Raw genomic sequence first — 17,065 nt, 5'->3', positions numbered from 1 at the left:
CCTAGAACTACTAGAACTACCTGCTGGTACAGTTCTTGATTTATGCACTCGGTATTTTGGGTTATAGCAAAAGTCAAATGGTACTGTTTGGATAAAAAAATTTTATGGAAGGATTTAAAACCAAGTCAATTTTAAAAAGTAGTAAAAACAAGCAAACTTGTAAAAAATTGTCATTTTTCTCTTCTAGCCACACCTTTGATTTAAATAAGCTAACTCTAGTTGTAGTAAATTTCATGCTTGAATTTTTCAAGGAGGCAGGAGTGTCATTTTTATTATTAGTTATTAGTTATAATAATGCTTCGTGCCCTTTCATTTATACATGAAAGACTGTGTATGTGGAGATGGGAAAGGGTCTTTACTTCGGAGCTCTGATAATCCCTCTTACTGCTCTGAAAGGAGATTTAGTAGAACAGTGTGAAACCTTATATATCATTAGCAATGCTATAGATCCAATCCAAATTCCTGCTTTTCCTGTTTGGCAAATATCTGTTACCAGCAGAAAACTGTTGGTTAAAGAATCACTATTTTATAATACCATGAAAAGCTGATATTGAAGTATATGTAAAATATGGGCAGTGTAACTGACTTTGATATAGTAGGAAACCTGCCCCTACCTCCATAGACTGATTTGACATTTTATTCACTACCACCACCCAAGAAACCAACAATCTGCAAGCAGGGAAGGAAAACTTATTCACTTGTGGGAATTCAGTTAAAGATGATAAGATGCTCTAATAGTATGGTAAAAGGGAGAGTAGAGAATATGAAAAGCCTATTTGAAGTTTTAATTATTTTCTTGGTCTCTTTTTAAAAAGATTTTACTTATTTGAGAGAGTGAGTACAAGAGGGACAAGCAGACTGCCCACTGAGCAGGGAGCCCAGTGGGGGCTCAGTCTCAGGACCCTGGGATCATGACCTGTGCTGCAGGCAGACACCCAGCTGAGCCACCCAGGTGCCGTTCTTGGTCTCTTTTTAGAAGATACTAGGATAAAGGTAATTAGCAGATCAAAAATACCTCTCTAAGCACTAAAATTGATGAAACCAGCTCCTATAGTGAAAGTTTATTTATGTGATATATAAAAAAGAATGATAAATATTACCAGTTTATTGTTCCATAATTCTGTAGTTTGGTTTTAACTCCTCCATAAAGAGTAAAAAGATTTGAGATTAGCTAACAAAGCACAATACAACCTAAAGGATTCAGGAAGGCTAGATATAAAAGGATAGGTAAACATGACACAATTGCAAGTAAAAATGAAGAAGGGGGTTACATACATGTCTGTAAAAATAGAATTCAGACCCCCCCAAAATTTTTTAAGACACACACAGGAAAATACTATGTAACACCGAAGACCACAGTTTTCAGGGAAGGTGGCTATTACTAGCTGTGCAGTCTTAGACACTTCAAAAGCACAGTAATAGGCTTGATCATATCTCTCAGTTTAAAATAGATCTATGTACCAAACCCTGAACATTCAAAATAGAAAGTATATGTTTTTAACAGATATGGGACATTCATAAATATTAACTATATTTAAGCAACAGACACTACCAGAACTAACACAAAAACTGGGCCCCTTTCACCTGGAAGGTAAAAAACATTCTATTAGATTTATCTAGCCTGGTGGCAAATGAATTAACTATTACTGAATTCTTAATATCCCATATAATAATAATATTAACATGGACATTATCATTAATGGGCCAATGTGATGGTAATATAAGATTAAGGTTCATTATACTCAACCTTTCATAAAATAAAAATTGAGTATATTTTCCTACTTGCTATTCTTACAATTCAACAGACCAATTAAAAAATAGACCTTTCTCCATAAGAAATATACAAATGCCCAATAAGTACTAGAAAAGATGTATGGTATCATCACAGAAATTAAAATCAAAACCACATTGAGATACCACTTGATACCTACTAGGAAGACTACAATCTAACATGTGTTAGAAGGATTTGCAGAAACATTGCAAGTGGCAATGTGAAATGGTACAGCTACTGTTGAAAATAGTTACCATGTGGTGTAGCAATTGTACTCTGAGGTATATATCCAAAAGAATTGAAAACATTCATCCAAAAAGTTGTACATCAATGCTCAAAGTAGTCTTATTGCTAAGAGCCAGAAAGTGGAAATAACCCTAATGTCCTATCACTGAATGAATAAAATGTGGTATATACAAAGGAATGTTAATCAGCTGTAAGAAGGAACAAATACTTGCACATGCTATGTGGATGAACCTTGGAAATGTTCTGCTAAGTGCAAGAAGCCAGACACCAAAGGTCACATAGTGTATGATTCTATTTACAGGAAGTGTCCAGAACAGGCAGATGTAGAAAGAAAGTAGATTTGTGGTTGCCAGGAGAGGGGAGAGTGAATGATCTGGGGTACAGGGTTTCTTTATGGAGTAATAAAAATTGGTATAATTCAGAGTTGTACAACCATCACCATTAAGAATCTGAATTGTAGGGGCACCTGGGTGGGTCATTGCGTTAAAGCCTCTGCCTTTGGCTTAGGTCATGATCCTAGGGTCCTGGGATCGAGCCCCGCATCAGGCTCTCTGCTCAGCGGGGACCCTGCTTCCCCCTCGCTCTCTGCCTGCCTCTCTGCCTACTTGTCATCTCTGTCAAATAAATTAAAATTTTTAAAAATCCTAAAAAAAAATCTGAATTGTATACTAAAAAGGGTAGATTTTATGTCAACTGTATCTCAAAAGAGAAAGGCACTAACTGTATCTGCAGAAATCATCTACCATCTCTAGGACTCCAGGGAACAAAAGGAAGTTGAGGTTATCAGAACCTCCCATGAACCAGAATTTAGGTCTTTAAGAAGGGGTAGCTTCTGGCTGGTCTTTCTAAAGGGGGGAAGGATAAGACAAATTTGGGTAGTACCTTCAAGGAAGCAAAGCAGAAAATCTGCAGAGTATAACCAGCCTCCCCTGCCAGATGAAGGGCCATGGCTAGGCACAACACTGGTAGGAGTCTTCACTGTTTTTTCCTTCTTCTAGAGGAATCCAATTGCAAGATCTAACAAGGAGCCAGGTATAAAGCCAAAAAGTGGTTTGCATTATCCTGGCTCCAGCATGTGGAATCCTCCGTATCATGCATGAACTTAGAGCTGAGAGACAATAGCTTAATAAGTCCAATCAGCATTTAGCAAGTCAAATCAAAGAGGAATCAATAGTCCTCAGTGGGACTGAGAGGGTATTATGCTAAGACAGAGAAGAACAAGTGCCATAGGATTTCACTTCTATGTGGAATCTTAAAAAAAGTGAACAAGAAGGAGAACAGACCCACAAATATAGAGAATAAACTGATGGTTGCCAAAAGGGAAGGGGGGTAAGGGAATGGGCAAAATGGGTAGAGCAGGGAGGACATAGGCTTCTACTTGTGGAATAAGTAAGGGGGACAAAAGGTACAGCATAGGAAATATAGTCAAGGATACTGTAATAGCTTTGTATGGTGACAGATGGTAGCTACACACTTGTGAGCATAGCATGATACACCAAATCACTGTGTTGCACACCTAAAACTAACATTGTGTGCCAACTTCAACTTAAAAAAGAATGTAAAAGGGCACCTGGATGGCTCAGTCATTAAGTGTCTGCCTTTGGCTCAGGTCATGATTTCAGGGTCCTGGAATTGAGCACCACATAGGGCTCCTGGTTCAGTGGGGAGCCTGCTTCTCCCTTCTGCACTTCCCATGCTTGTGTTCCCTTGCTCTTTGTCAAATAAATAAAATCTTTAAAAAAAATGTACAACAGAGGACTTAATGTACAAGGTAGTTATGAAGAAAACTATAGAACATCCCTGCAAAGTAAATTTAGAACAAATGGAGAACATACCATGATGACAGGAAGACACAAGGTCAACAAGATGTCACTCTTTCCTAGTGAATATAGAAGATAATGATTAGCTTCCACTGGGAAAGGCCACCCAACAAATAATCTAGAAAATAGGGGTGCCTGGGTAGTTCAGTCCTTAAGTGTTTGCCTTTGGCTCAGATCCTGATCCCACGGTCCTGGGATCAAGCTCCACATTGGGTTCCCTGATCAGCAGGAAGCCTGCTTCTCCCTCTCCTACTCCCCCTGCTTGTGTTCCCTCTCTTGCTGTGTCTCTGTCAAATAAATAAACAAATATTTTAAAATGAGGAGTGTCACTAACCTTATCAGATAATGGAACATGTTTTAAGCCTTTATAAATAACACAGAATGGCACGTGAATAGACAAAACAATGGAAAAAAAATTTTTTAAACCCAGAAATTGATTCAAGTGCATTTGGAAATTTAGTGAATGGTAAAAATGGCATATGTTAAATCAGTGGTAACAATAAATATTTAAAAAGTGGTATTCTCACAACTAAATAGCCATATGGGAAAGGGTAACACTGGCTTCATCTCTTACGCTGCACATCTAACTTTCAAATGGATTAGAGATGTAAACATTAAAAAAAAGTCCCAGAAGAAAATGTAGATAAATTCCTTGATAATATGGAAATTATTTTCCTAATTACTTCCTAACCTGGACTCAAAATCCAAGAGAAAGGTGTGGAAAACTAATGAAGTGTTTATATTCCAAAGATATTAAAAATATTCAAGGAATACCAATTTTCAAGTGTACAAAAACTAGAAGAGGGAGTATTTCCAAACTCATTTTACAAAAGCAGCATTACCCTGGTAGTAAAACCATATAAGAACACTACAAGAAAATTATGGACCAGTATCCCTATTGAACACAGATGTAAAATTCCTCAGTTTTAGCAACCAAATTCAATACATTAAAAGGATTACACACAGTGATCAAATGGGATTTATTCCAAGGTTTCAAGGATGGTTCAACCTCTGTAAATCAACATGATACACCACATTAATAAAAGGATAAAAATCCTATCTCAATTGATGCACAAAAAAACCATTGACAAAATTCAACATCTGTTATAAAAGTGCTCAACAAAATGGGTATAGAGGTAATGTACCTCAACATAATAAAGGCCATATATGACAAGCCCGCAGCTAACATCAATGTCAGCAGTGAGAAGCTGATGTCTTTTCCAGTAAGATAAGGAACAAGCAAGAGGACCTACTTTCCTCACTTTTACTTAACATAGTATTGGAAATTCTAGCCTGAGAAGTTAAGCAAAATAAAGTAAAATAAAATGCACCCAATTTGGAAAGGAAGTGATAAAACTGTATTTGTAGATGACATGTTTTTATATATGGAAAACTGTAGAATCCACAAAAAACCTGTTAGAACTAATCAACAAATTCAGCAAAGTTGCAAAATATAAAGTTAATACACAGGAATTTGTTGTATTTCTATATACTAGTAACAAGCTCTCAGAGAAATTAATACTCCCATTTACAAATGTATCACAAAGAACAAAATACCTAGGAATAAACTTAACCAAGGAGGTTAAAAAAAAAAAAAAAAACCTGTACACTGAAAACTGGAATATATTAAGAAACTGAAGAATATACAAAGAAATGGAAAGACATGGATTGAAAGAATTAAAATATCCATTCTACCCAAAGCAATCTACAGATTCAGTGAAATCCCTGTCAAAATCCCAATGGCATTTTTTCACAAAAAAATATAGCAGATTTGTATGGAATCACAGATCCTGAATAGCCAAAGCAATCTTAACCAAAAAAGCTGGAGACTTCACAATTCCTGATTTCAAACTACATTACAGAGCTGTAGTATTAAAAGAGTACGGTATGGGGCGCCTGGGTGGCTCAGTGGGTTAAGCCGCTGCCTTCGGCTCAGGTCATGATCTCAGGGTCCTGGGATCGAGTCCCGTATCGGGCTCTCTGCTCAGCGGGGAGCCTGCTTCCTCCTCTCTCTCTCTGCCTGCCTCTCTGCCTACTTGTGATCTCTCTCTGTCAAATAAATAAATAAAATCTTTAAAAAAAAAAGAGTACGGTATGGGCATAAAAACAGATAGAATAGAGTGCCCGGAAATATACCTACACACATATGGTAACAAAGGAACCAGGAATATACAATAGGGAAAGGCCTCGTCATTAAATGGTGCTGGGAAAACAGCAACCATGTACAAAACAATGAAATGGGACCACTATCTTACACCATCTACAAAAATTAACTCAGAATGGATTAGAGACCTGTAGGACACAAAACCAAAAAACTCCTATGAGAGGGGCACCTAGGTGGCTCCGTCGGTTAAGTATCTGCTTCTGGCTTAGGTCATGATCTCAGGGTCCTGGGATTAAGCCACACATTGGACTACCTGCTCAGCGGGGAGTCTGCTTCTCTCTTTGACCCTCCCCCTTCTCATGCTCTGTCTCTCTAATAGATAAATGCAATCCTTAAATTAAAAAAAAAAAAACTCCTAGGAGAAAACATAGTTGGTAAGCCCCTTGATATCTGTCTTGGCCATTATTTTTTTGATGTAACAACAAAAGCAAAAGCAAAAATAAGTGGGACTACATCAAACTAAAGAGCTTAGGCACAGCAAAAGAAACCATCAGCAAAGTGAAAAGGCAGCTTATGAAATTGGAGAGTATTTGCAAATCACATATCTGATAAGGGTTAATGTCCAAATTATATAAAGAACTCCAACTCAGTAGAAAAAAAGAAAAAAGATGGGCAGAGGATGTGAATGTTCATTTTTCCAAAGATGACATACAGATGGTCAACAATCAGGGGTCTACCAAACCACAATGAGCTGTCACCTCGTAACTGTTAGAAATGGTTATGATATATATATATAAAGTGTTGGTGACAATGTGGAGGAAAGGGAACCCTTATTTGCTGTTTGGGAGGAATGTAAAATGGTGCAGCCACTATGGCAAACAATATGGAGCTTCCTCAATTTAAAAATAGAACTACCTTGTGATCCAGCAATTCCACTTCTGGGTATTTTTTCAGAGGAAGCAAAATCACTAATTTGAAAAGGTATCTGTAGCCCCACATTCATTGCCAGTATTTATAATAGCCCAGACATAGTAACCACCCTGTCCATTAGTGGTTGAGTGCAAAAAGAGAATGTATATATGCACAATGGAATAGAGCCTTACAAAAGGAAATCCTGACATTTGTGCCATCGTAGCTAGACCTTGAGGACATTGTGCTACGTAAAATAAGTCAGAAATAGAGAAATACCCTATGATCTCATTCACATGTAGAATCTAAGACAAAACACAGAATTCATTGATAGAACAGATGGGTGGTTGCCAGAGGCAGGGATGGGGGAATGGTCAAAGTGTGCAGGGAGTCAATAAAAACCTCCAATTACGAAATTAGTCTAATTGATACAACGTTCAGCATGGTGACTATAGCAATAACGTATTTTAGAAAGTTGCTAAGGGATTTAATTGAAATCTCGTTGACCCAATTAGTTTGAGGCATACACACAGTGATTCAGCAAGTCTATACACAATGCCTCACTCACCACAAACGTCGCCAGCCTCCGTCTCCGTACAACACCACTACAAGTCATGGACTGTATTCCCACTGCTGTGCCTTTCATCTCCATGACTTACTCATTGTTTATGTGGAAGCCTGTATCTCTCTCTCCCTTTCCCTCTTAAAGAAATCTTACAAGTCTCCCATCACAAGAAAAAGGAAAAATTCGTAATTCTGTGTGGTGATGCATGTTTATGAGAGCTATTGTGATTTCACAATATAGCAAAGAATTATGTTGTGCATCTGAAACTGGTATGTCAATTACATCTCAGTGTTTAAAAAGAAAAAAATCTAAGTAAAGCCTAATAGAAAAATGGCCCCCAAATAGTTAACAGTTCACAGGAAAAAGAAAAGCAATTGGTTCTTAAGCACTTAAAAAGAAATGTTCTATCTTCCTCCAAATAAAGCTGCCTGATACACTGTAGCATTGTTTATGAGAGACTGGTAAAAATCCAGTTTGACAACATATTCTCTTGGTGAAGCTATTCGGGGAAAAAAGCACTCATCAATGTAAGTAGCAGGAATAAAAATGGTAGAATTCCTATGGAAGTATTGGCATATCTAGCAAAATTATATACTTTTTTAAGATTTTATTTATTTACTTGACTGAGATCACAAGTAGGCAGAGAGGCAGGCAGAGCTGAGAGCTTGACACGGGTCTCGATCTCAGGACCCTGGGATCAGGACCTGAGCTGAAGGCAGAGGCTTTAATCCACTGAGCCACCCAGGCACTCCAAAATTATATACTCTAATGCAGCAATCCTGCTTCTGGAATCCCCCCCCAAATAAGACTGTCCATTGCAACATCATTTGTAAAAGGCAAAGACGGGAAACCGAGATGTCCATCAGTACATCTGTACAGGGGACCACCATGGGGGAATAAAAAGGCAAAGGGTATAGTTAAAACAGGTGCAAAATAGTGCACCATATGCTAGCTCTAGTAAGAATGTGTATGCATTGTGTTTACACACGCTTATATTTCCAAGAAGAAACAAAAGGATAAAAATATACATGGTTACCTGTTTGGGATGAGAACAGACTCCTCTGAATGTACCTGTTTTACAGTTTTTACTCTGCAGTCACTTAAATGTTTTACAGAATTAAATCATGCAAAACAAACCGACCTAAAAATTGAGAGGCTAAAAAAGGGAAGCAAATTAACACAATTATATGTCAAGTTGGTAACATAACTGAATGGAAGAACTTTTTTTTTCCCAAGTGATTTTCATCAAACACAGTATTTCAGTTAGAAAACCCTAGTGGATCTATTCTTGTTGACACAAAGAGCCAGAAAGAAACCTTAAGTTTCTTTCGCAGTCTATGTTAGTCATATATTGACACTGTTAGTTTGAAACTGTTCTATGTTTGTAAATTAAAGCAAATAAATGTGCACATGTAACCAGGAACTAAGATTTTTCAGTTTAAAGAGAAGGAGCTAAGAGTAAAAAATAAAGTAAAGCAAATACTCATCTTTATATGTGCAGAGGCAAAGATTTTTGCACAAACGTGTATAACAAACCTCAGCCCTTGGCATTTAAAAAAAAAAATCATAAATCCCTTTATTATCAAGTCCTTAGTGGGATGAGTTCTATAATCTCTTGGTATCCATTTCCCTGAGTTTTCAGTATGTCAGAAAGTTTGGCTGAGTTATTGCTAAGGCTCTCCTCGTTAGCGATCTTACTTTTCACACACCGCTGACAGCTCTAAGGCAGTTCGTCTTCACAACCGCTCTCCTCGACCTGGCTCTTTTCCTTTCTTCTTTTCTGCTACACCTAAATTGTGGACACAGAACTTTGCTGTAGTTTTTATGTTCAAAATTATCAGTAAAATACTGACACCGTTGCAGGTAATTTGTGCAATCTCAAAGCATCTTCTAGGGCAGAATTTAAGGTGTGGTGGCAAAAGTATTTTAGGAGTAGTGATACAAGATTACCACTTAAATCACAATAATGGCCTTGGCAGTTGAAGTTGGTATATTCAACTCCTTTTTGCTAATCCAAACCTCCCTTTCCTACACTGCAAATAACTTGTGTGGGGGGGTTCTTTTTTTTTTTTTTTAGATGGCTATTCATATGAAAAGGAAGCAATGGAAAATTGGATCAGCAAAAAGAAACGTACAAGTCCCATGACGAATCTTGTTCTTCCTTCAGTGGTACTGACACCAAACAGGACTTTGAAAATGGCCATCAGCCGATGGCTAGAGACACATCAAAAATAAAATTATTTATACTGTTTATATTCTTCAGTGATCTCGATTGAATGATTGAAAGGTAAATACGAATCAGATATTATTAAAAGCAAAACAGAAAGAGTGAATTTAGTTACCTATAAAAACCTTTTCTTTAAATTGTATGGACTAAGTAACATATCTGACTTCTATTTTTACTATAAAAGCCTTTTTGTATTAGTGAAAGAAATCTTAACCTGTAGGAAAATAAAGTTTCACTCTGACTTAAAATTGCAGTGCTCATATTTATTCTTGCTTAGATACAGGTCATGTTCTCATTACAACTACAGATCAGAATAATCTAGAATACAACACTGAAATCCTAGTTAATAGCCATTAATTTGATAACTCTTTGGAATCCTTTTAAAGAGAATTTATAGGAAAACAGTTGCAGTTCTATCACTAAATTGAGAAAGTCGTTTTGAAATGCTTATTAATGAGCAGTTCCATTGGATTCTAAATTTGCAAGGTGGTAATGATTTTTCCCCACAGTCCAAACCTGTGTAGAAGTTAGATGGAGTAAATTATCATGAATATGTCATGCCTTGTTGAAATATAGTAGCAAACCAGCCTCCTTTTAGAGTTCAGAATTCAAGTTATCATGGAACATTCTAAACTAGGGTAACGATACACTTTTAAAGAAGAGACTGGTGTTTAACACAACACCCTGATAAGAGTTCCCTCAGCAGAAAACATCAAGTTCACAAAGTTGAGGTGGTAGTGACTTTCCCTGCCTGTCCTGAGCTGTGTCCCAGAACGGAAGGCACGTTAGAACCCAGCCATAAGAGCAGGCAGGGCCCAAGACTCTGTGCTTACCCCCCACCCCAAACCCTCTTTTTAACTGGTCAAAAATTCACTCAGAAATGAGAGGAAAAGTGATGTAACTATGTATATAGTCTTTTTCTATATTTTACAAATGTACATCTAATATGCTCTATGTTCACAGAACTGTGGAAAGCCTAGCTACCACAAAAATCTGCAAATAGCTTATCTTATAATTGCTGCCCTGTAGAACTTCCATCCTCCTAATGGATTACTAAATTTTATTTCCTTTGTGTCCTAGCTGGGATTTACAGTCTGATTCCACAAGAGGATTTTCTTTTTCATGCCACCCATACTTCTTACATTCAAGTGAGAACCGGAAAAAAAAAAAAAAAAAAGGTTGGGAACAGGTTTTAGGTGTTTTTTCTATTGTATTCTTTAGAGGAAGTATATTAACATAATTTTAACAAAAGATTTTTTTTTTAAGTGACACAGCCCACCACTGGGCCAAATATCTTTTGTTTTGATTGACAGACTTATTTTCCGAAAGAGGCGGACTGATTTTTTACATAAAAATTACTAAAAATCATTGACATAATTGATAGAAAACAAAGACAAAAGACCGGTTATCTTTTAAATGTGTTAAAGAAGGCGATTTTCTCTTCTACATTTCACCATCATAGTTTCTTATTAAACAAAATGGTTGAAAACTAAGATACCAATAATTTTTACTAAAGTGAAGTGCTTCTGTTTATGAATGCAAATAAATTCATAACCAGACAACTCCTCCTCCCTGCCCCCGACTCAGACGCACAAGCAAACCAAATCCAAAACCAGCCAGAGGAAGGGTCCCCCCAAGGTCCCTCCGCTGTCCTCCCCAGGCTGAGCCCTTCTCCGAGGACAACATGGGAGCAGTGCTTACCTGCCCGCAGCCCCGGCCCAGGACTGACTCGTGGCTTCCCAAGATGACTTCACTCCTTTCTGGGGTAACTGGACCAAATAACTTTACTAAGACTATATCTAAATCCTAATGTAGTTTATAATAAATTCCAGTAGTCCCACTGGTAGCTTCATATCCAGAGTCATCTAACAATCATCTATGAGTTAAAAACTTATCCCTCCCATCTTTGTTTTGTTTTTAACCTCTAAGTTTAATATACAGCTTTAAAGAAGGTCTGCAAACACTTTCTTCAGTCTTGCTAACAATAGCCATACCCAGACACGAACCTGAAGGAGTCCTGGGGACACCCTGGCTTAAGACTCCCCATCAGGGTTTTATCACAATAGAACCCAGTATGATGTTCACTTTCATTCCCACTGCTCCGAGACAGAACTGTGTGGGTATAAAGACAAATGCATCCTTTTAACTGAAAGATTATATCATCAACACAGTGTTCGATGTATTGCCAAAGTGAGAGTTACAGTATGAAAGGGCTTCTGTTGCCAGTAAAAACAGACACCAAGATTTCTGGAACATGAAGTACAGAATGCTCTTCCTCCTACTGCAGGCAAAAGGACTAATGTTAACCATGAATATTCTGGGATGTCTTGAAGCCTCTTCTTTTTCTGAAATTATTATTCAATGAAATTAAATATGCATCTGGTAGTATTACTATAAACACAGACTTATCACTGTTTCCTTTAAGGCAATAAGATCACCCAGGGTTAAACCGAAGCAGATCGTTGTCATCACGGCAGTCTCTACTTACCCACTGTTTCATTTACTACAAAACAGATTCTATTAATACTCTTTATTCCATATGGAAAAGTACAGTAGTTGTGCAGAAACAAAACTACATAAAGAAAAAGACTTTCACAAATATTAAAGAAAACAATGAACAATAAATAAGCCATAGTAATTATAGCAGAACTCATGGAAAGCCTATAAAAACGAGAGAGCTGTACAAAGTACGCTTACACACTCAGGAACAAATGTTGAAGAATGACACCAGAAGACCTCCTGTTCATACAAAACCATAAGGATGCTCACAAGAACTTCAAGACAACTATTCATTTTTAAAACATTCTGTAAATATAGAACTTCCTTCTCCCCAATTCTAGAAAATAAATTTCACATCCCGACATATAAAACAACTATACTCCCACTTCTCTCAATTTAGCATTTTCACATCCTCCAATAGCACACCATTTTCGTATAAAAATACCTTTAAACCAAGGTTCATTCTTGTACCTTATTTTTACAAAGGAATAATACATCAGTTTGGACTTAGTAGCACCTCAAAGGTGTTCATATAAATGAGATAAAGTGCTGTTACTGGTATACTGTTAACATGCCTTAATAACATTGTTCAGTGCAATAACCAGCATGAAGGAAGCTTACCAAGAACATGCAAATATATGAGCTTTTTTATGATTAACTACTTGAAATAGTTATATTTACAAGTCTGAATACAACTTGCCTATCTAATATGTACAACATGTGACTATAAAGTCATGATTGTGTAATGAAACAAAAGCAACGACCAACCATACTTTAAGTATCCAAATCCAATACTGTCCTTAAAGGACATGGGAACACCTGTTCCAGGAGTGCGATCATTGTTAAAAGCAGTCTGGGAACCAGCTGAGAGCGAATTTACGTTATAAACAGTGCTGTATTCTTGGTATTTTAGCCTAAATCCAACTTTAGCCTAAAACCACCAATCATGATTCTAAATGGCTTACGCTATTTCCAAATGTTAAAAACACCTTGAAGTGGGAATATAGTTCCAAAAAAGGTGCTATAAAAATATTTTTAATGAGAACCATAACATGGAACTAAATGTTTAATCCTCTTAAGGGAACGATTACTCAGGGAGCAATACTTGGATGTTCTCGTATTTTGCTTAGAAAAACAGAAAAAAATCAGCTGTATAACATTTATAGTCACATTTATGTTCAGCTAGAAACTTTTATATATTTATGTATAAAAAATTGGAATTTGACTCAATGGAACTGAAACTTGAAAATTCCATCTTTTCCAGAATACATTGTGCCATGAGTTAGACCTATCACTAGACACTGACATTGTGCCATGAGTTAGACCTATCACTAGACACTGACATTCTCTAAGAAATAGTACAATTTTCCCACATAGCAAAGGCTAAGAGAAACGTGATAGAAACCAAACCATTTCATAGAGAAAAGCGTAAGTTAATGTCTTCTTGGCATTTTTAAATGTTTAACTGAATATGCATAACTAGTTATAGTTTTTAATTCTGGTTAACATTTTTATTTATGGTGACTCCTAGCTATTTATCAAAGAAATTTTATCCCACATTTTTTGAATGTATCAATGGCACCTGATCTGCCCTCAAGGAAAAAAGAAAAAAAAAATACATAGCTGACAGGTAATTTTTCTCATTAAAAACCTTTTAATTACCACCAGGAGCTAGCACATGGTTTTCCCAATCCCACATGTGGTTCTCTTAAGGCTCACACATTTGATTCTATGAATGATCGCTTTGGTTTGGCTGAAGGGAGGTGACTCCTGTGGGCTTCGTTACTGACGTGAGGCTGCTGTTTAGAGCTGCTCTCCTGATACAGATGAGACACAGTCTTGGCGATCCTGTTATCTTGACAGTGGACTGCCGTTTGGCATTTCTTCTCTTCCAGCTCTTTCCCCGGTGCCCCATTGTGGACACTGCCACCCAGGGTAGAAACAGAACAGGTTTTGGCTTGGCTAGCGTATCCTCCCGCTTGTTTGAGAGAGGGCTTCTCCGAGTTCAAGGACTGCAGGCCGGCTGCGGAGGTCGCGTTCGTCAGGAGCCCCTCCGGCAGCTGACAGTGCCAGGCGCGGCCGGGGGGATTGCTCTGCTGCTGGAACCTCGCAGTCTTATCCATGATGCCCATGAACGGAGTGTTGCGCGGCCTGTGCTCCGCTGTGCTGCTCTGCACCGGGTTAACAGCCTTGTCTTTAATGCGAACGTCCGGTCCTTGGCCCTTGAAGCCGTCGGAAAAACTGCTGCTTGACGTCAGACTGCTGGTGGAGCTTGACATCTTGATGCTGCCGGACGGAGAGCCAGAAGAGCCCGAGCTCAGGGAAGCGGGATGTCGCCCGTCGCCGCGGCTGGCCAGCCCGCCCTGGTTTAAAGGAGCCACGTCCATAGCAATGGGGGCATGAGACAGAAGCCTCTCCGCAGTTTTTATCTTGCTGGGTAAAGGATAGGCGGCAGCCCCCTCGCCGAGCGGCCGCTGGACGCCGTGGCTGGGGCCCAGCCGCTCTCCGAAATGGCCGGAACCGGCTCCCACGGTCAAAGTACCTGTGCCCTCCAGACGCTGGTTTCTGCCGCCGGCAGGAGCGGCCGCCATCCCCCCCGGCAGAGGGCTCGGGGAAGGAGTCTGAGCGGAGACCTGCATTTTGGTGCTGCCGCTTCGCACGCCCGCCTGCCCGGGCCCCGGACGCTGGCTGGTCTTCACTATCTGCGCCTGCCGCGTGGGCTGCATCACCAGCCCCGGCGGAGCCACGGCCTCCCTCGGCGCCTTCCCGACCCCCGGCCTGTTCTGCGGGGACACCGGCCTGACTCTGGACTGCAAGCCTTCCTGAAGGTTTCGGATGTACGGGGAGGGGACACACGAGGGTGGCTGAGGCCTGGGCGTCGGGGAAACGGACTCTTCCTGGGAGGAAGTTTCTTCTTCTTCGGCCTCCTCGAGATGGAAGTGGTCGTTCAAGCCAGGGGTCGGGGTGTCCTCTTCGTTATCCGAGTCGTTGGGTGGCGCTGGTGGTGGGCCCTGCTGTTTCTGCTGTTGGCTCCTCTGGACTTGCTTGCATTCCTCCTCCACACGGGCCAGGAGCCTCTTGATTTCCTGATTGGTGGGACACAGTTTCACAGCTTCCCGTAGGTCAGCCAGGGCCGCCGCAAACTGCCTTTATGGCAAAACAGAAGACGGAGTTACAAGCTGTGTAGGAACATGCTCTGAAGGTCACTGTTGATAACAGAGCTCTGCTAACAAGAACGAGTCTGGAACACCGACCAGGGTGGACAGGAGCCATTCTGCACTAGCTTAGAGCTACTCAGCCACGTGGGAGCGAATTCTGACCCACACCTGCGCCTTGCCAGGGGCCCCCTTTCTCTGTAAACACCCACTGGGCCAGGAGCGGGAACAGGCATAAACCAGTGGGGGTCGGACTCTTTCTTCACCACCGCCTCTCACGCGGTCCATCTCTAACCTAAAACTCCTACAGGCCTCTCCTCCCTTCCCCCACCTACCTGCTCTCGTGTCTCTCGCCGGCAGCTTCCCTGCGACACAGACTAATCTAAGGATTCTGTGTTGCAGTGTCAGCTGGAGTGCAGGGAGGAACAGGTACTGGGATGTCAGGAGACACACGTCTACCCGTTGCTAATACCCACTGTGGCGCCCCTTGGAAGCTACCAATTTAGTATCAAAAGGGATGAGAGGCATTTGAGTAATGCCTGTGAATGACACCCCCCAAGTCAACCAGCAGCGTCGGTACCAGAAAGCCCCGAGAAGGCGTCTCTAGTCGCAGATCGCACCCCGGACAGTACCTGCTATTTCTCTTCGCTCTTGCCCTGGCATAAAAGGCTTCATAGGACTTTGGTTTCAATTCGAGAGCCTTGGAAGCAAATTCTTCTGCCATGCCAAAGTCCTAGTGTCAACATTTAAATACAGGAGTCAGAGGAAGCCCTGAGACAGGATTACGGGCAGCTTTTTTTTTTTTTTTTTTTAAAGATTTTTATTTATTTGACAGACAGAGATCACAAGTAGGCAGAGAGGCAGGCAGAGAGAGAGAGGAGGAAGCAGGCTCCCTGCTGAGCAGAGAGCCCAATGCGGGACTCGATCCCAGGACCCTAGGATCATGACCTGAGCCAAAGGCAGAGGCTTTAATCCACTGAGCCACCCAGGCACCCTATGGGCAACTTTTTAATAGGAGTCTTGTTCTACAGGTTAGCAGAGAATTGGGATCGCTGGGAAGGAAAAGGCCAAGGGAAGTTTTATTTCTCTTGTTTTAAAGTAGGGAGATAGTTAAAGCTTATTAGTATCTTAAGAGAAGCATTCAGTAGAGAAACAAAAATTAATGATACAAGATGGAGAAAACAGCAGTAGAAGCCGTGCACTGGCAGGTGAGCGTGGACGGGAGCTGCACACCCAGGAGCAGACTCAGAGAGGGGCAGAGACGCCCCCACTGGCACAGCGAGGCGCCCGAAACGCGGACACAGAAACAGGCAGGTCAACGGATTTGGTGGTAAGAAGAGGAAGTTAAAAAAAAAAAATAAGTAGGAGAAAGAAGTACTGAAACAAGTCCACTAGTTACTAGTTACAAATTAACTATGAAGTAACTACTACTAATTACAAGTTAACCAATTACTGGTATAGCCTCTGGGCAAACGCAATAACCACTAGACACATCCTTCCCTTCTGCATGGGGAGAGCGCTGCCCGTGACCATGTTGGCCATACCCAGCTGGGAATGGGCAGGGCGGCATCTGGTGGCCTCTCACTGCTGAGGCAGAGGACAGTGCCCTCCTGTGCATTTTCTCGGCACCTTGAGAGGAGGGCCGTGACAGAGCTCACATGACGACCACCCAAGAGAAGCAGCTCCCCACACGCCAAGTTCACAGAGATGTGCGAATAAATCCCACAGGACACCCAGGCCTTGGCCTGTGCAGGGTTGGCCCTCACCGC

At 40.4% G+C, this 17,065-nt stretch overlaps 2 protein-coding genes across 16 annotated transcripts in view; one reads left to right on the top strand and one right to left on the bottom strand.

Annotated features, from left to right (window-relative positions):
- The window catches only part of WDSUB1 (WD repeat, sterile alpha motif and U-box domain containing 1), a 46,260-nt gene extending 36,370 nt beyond the window's left edge, over positions 1–9,890 (top strand). For all 8 annotated transcript variants that reach the window (XM_032355663.1, XM_032355664.1, XM_032355660.1 and 5 more), the window contains one exon: positions 9,493–9,890. In XM_032355663.1, coding sequence (XP_032211554.1) covers positions 9,493–9,650 — 158 coding nt within the window. In that variant the 3' untranslated portion in view covers positions 9,651–9,890. The remainder of the gene's footprint in view (positions 1–9,492) is intronic.
- Positions 9,891–13,775: 3,885 nt separating this feature from the next.
- Positions 13,776–17,065, bottom strand: part of TANC1 (tetratricopeptide repeat, ankyrin repeat and coiled-coil containing 1) — a 232,017-nt gene continuing 228,727 nt past the window's right edge. For all 8 annotated transcript variants that reach the window (XM_032355656.1, XM_032355651.1, XM_032355654.1 and 5 more), the window contains 2 exons: positions 15,929–16,029; positions 13,776–15,288 (listed from right to left, as the gene is read on the bottom strand). In XM_032355656.1, coding sequence (XP_032211547.1) covers positions 13,857–15,288; positions 15,929–16,029 — 1,533 coding nt within the window. In that variant the 3' untranslated portion in view covers positions 13,776–13,856. The remainder of the gene's footprint in view (positions 15,289–15,928; positions 16,030–17,065) is intronic.

This window comes from Mustela erminea, chromosome 8, assembly GCF_009829155.1.
Source record: "Mustela erminea isolate mMusErm1 chromosome 8, mMusErm1.Pri, whole genome shotgun sequence".
Taxonomy (NCBI): Eukaryota; Metazoa; Chordata; class Mammalia; order Carnivora; family Mustelidae; genus Mustela; species Mustela erminea.
Note: the sequence above shows the minus strand (reverse complement) of the source record. Positions and strands in the feature narration are given on the sequence as shown.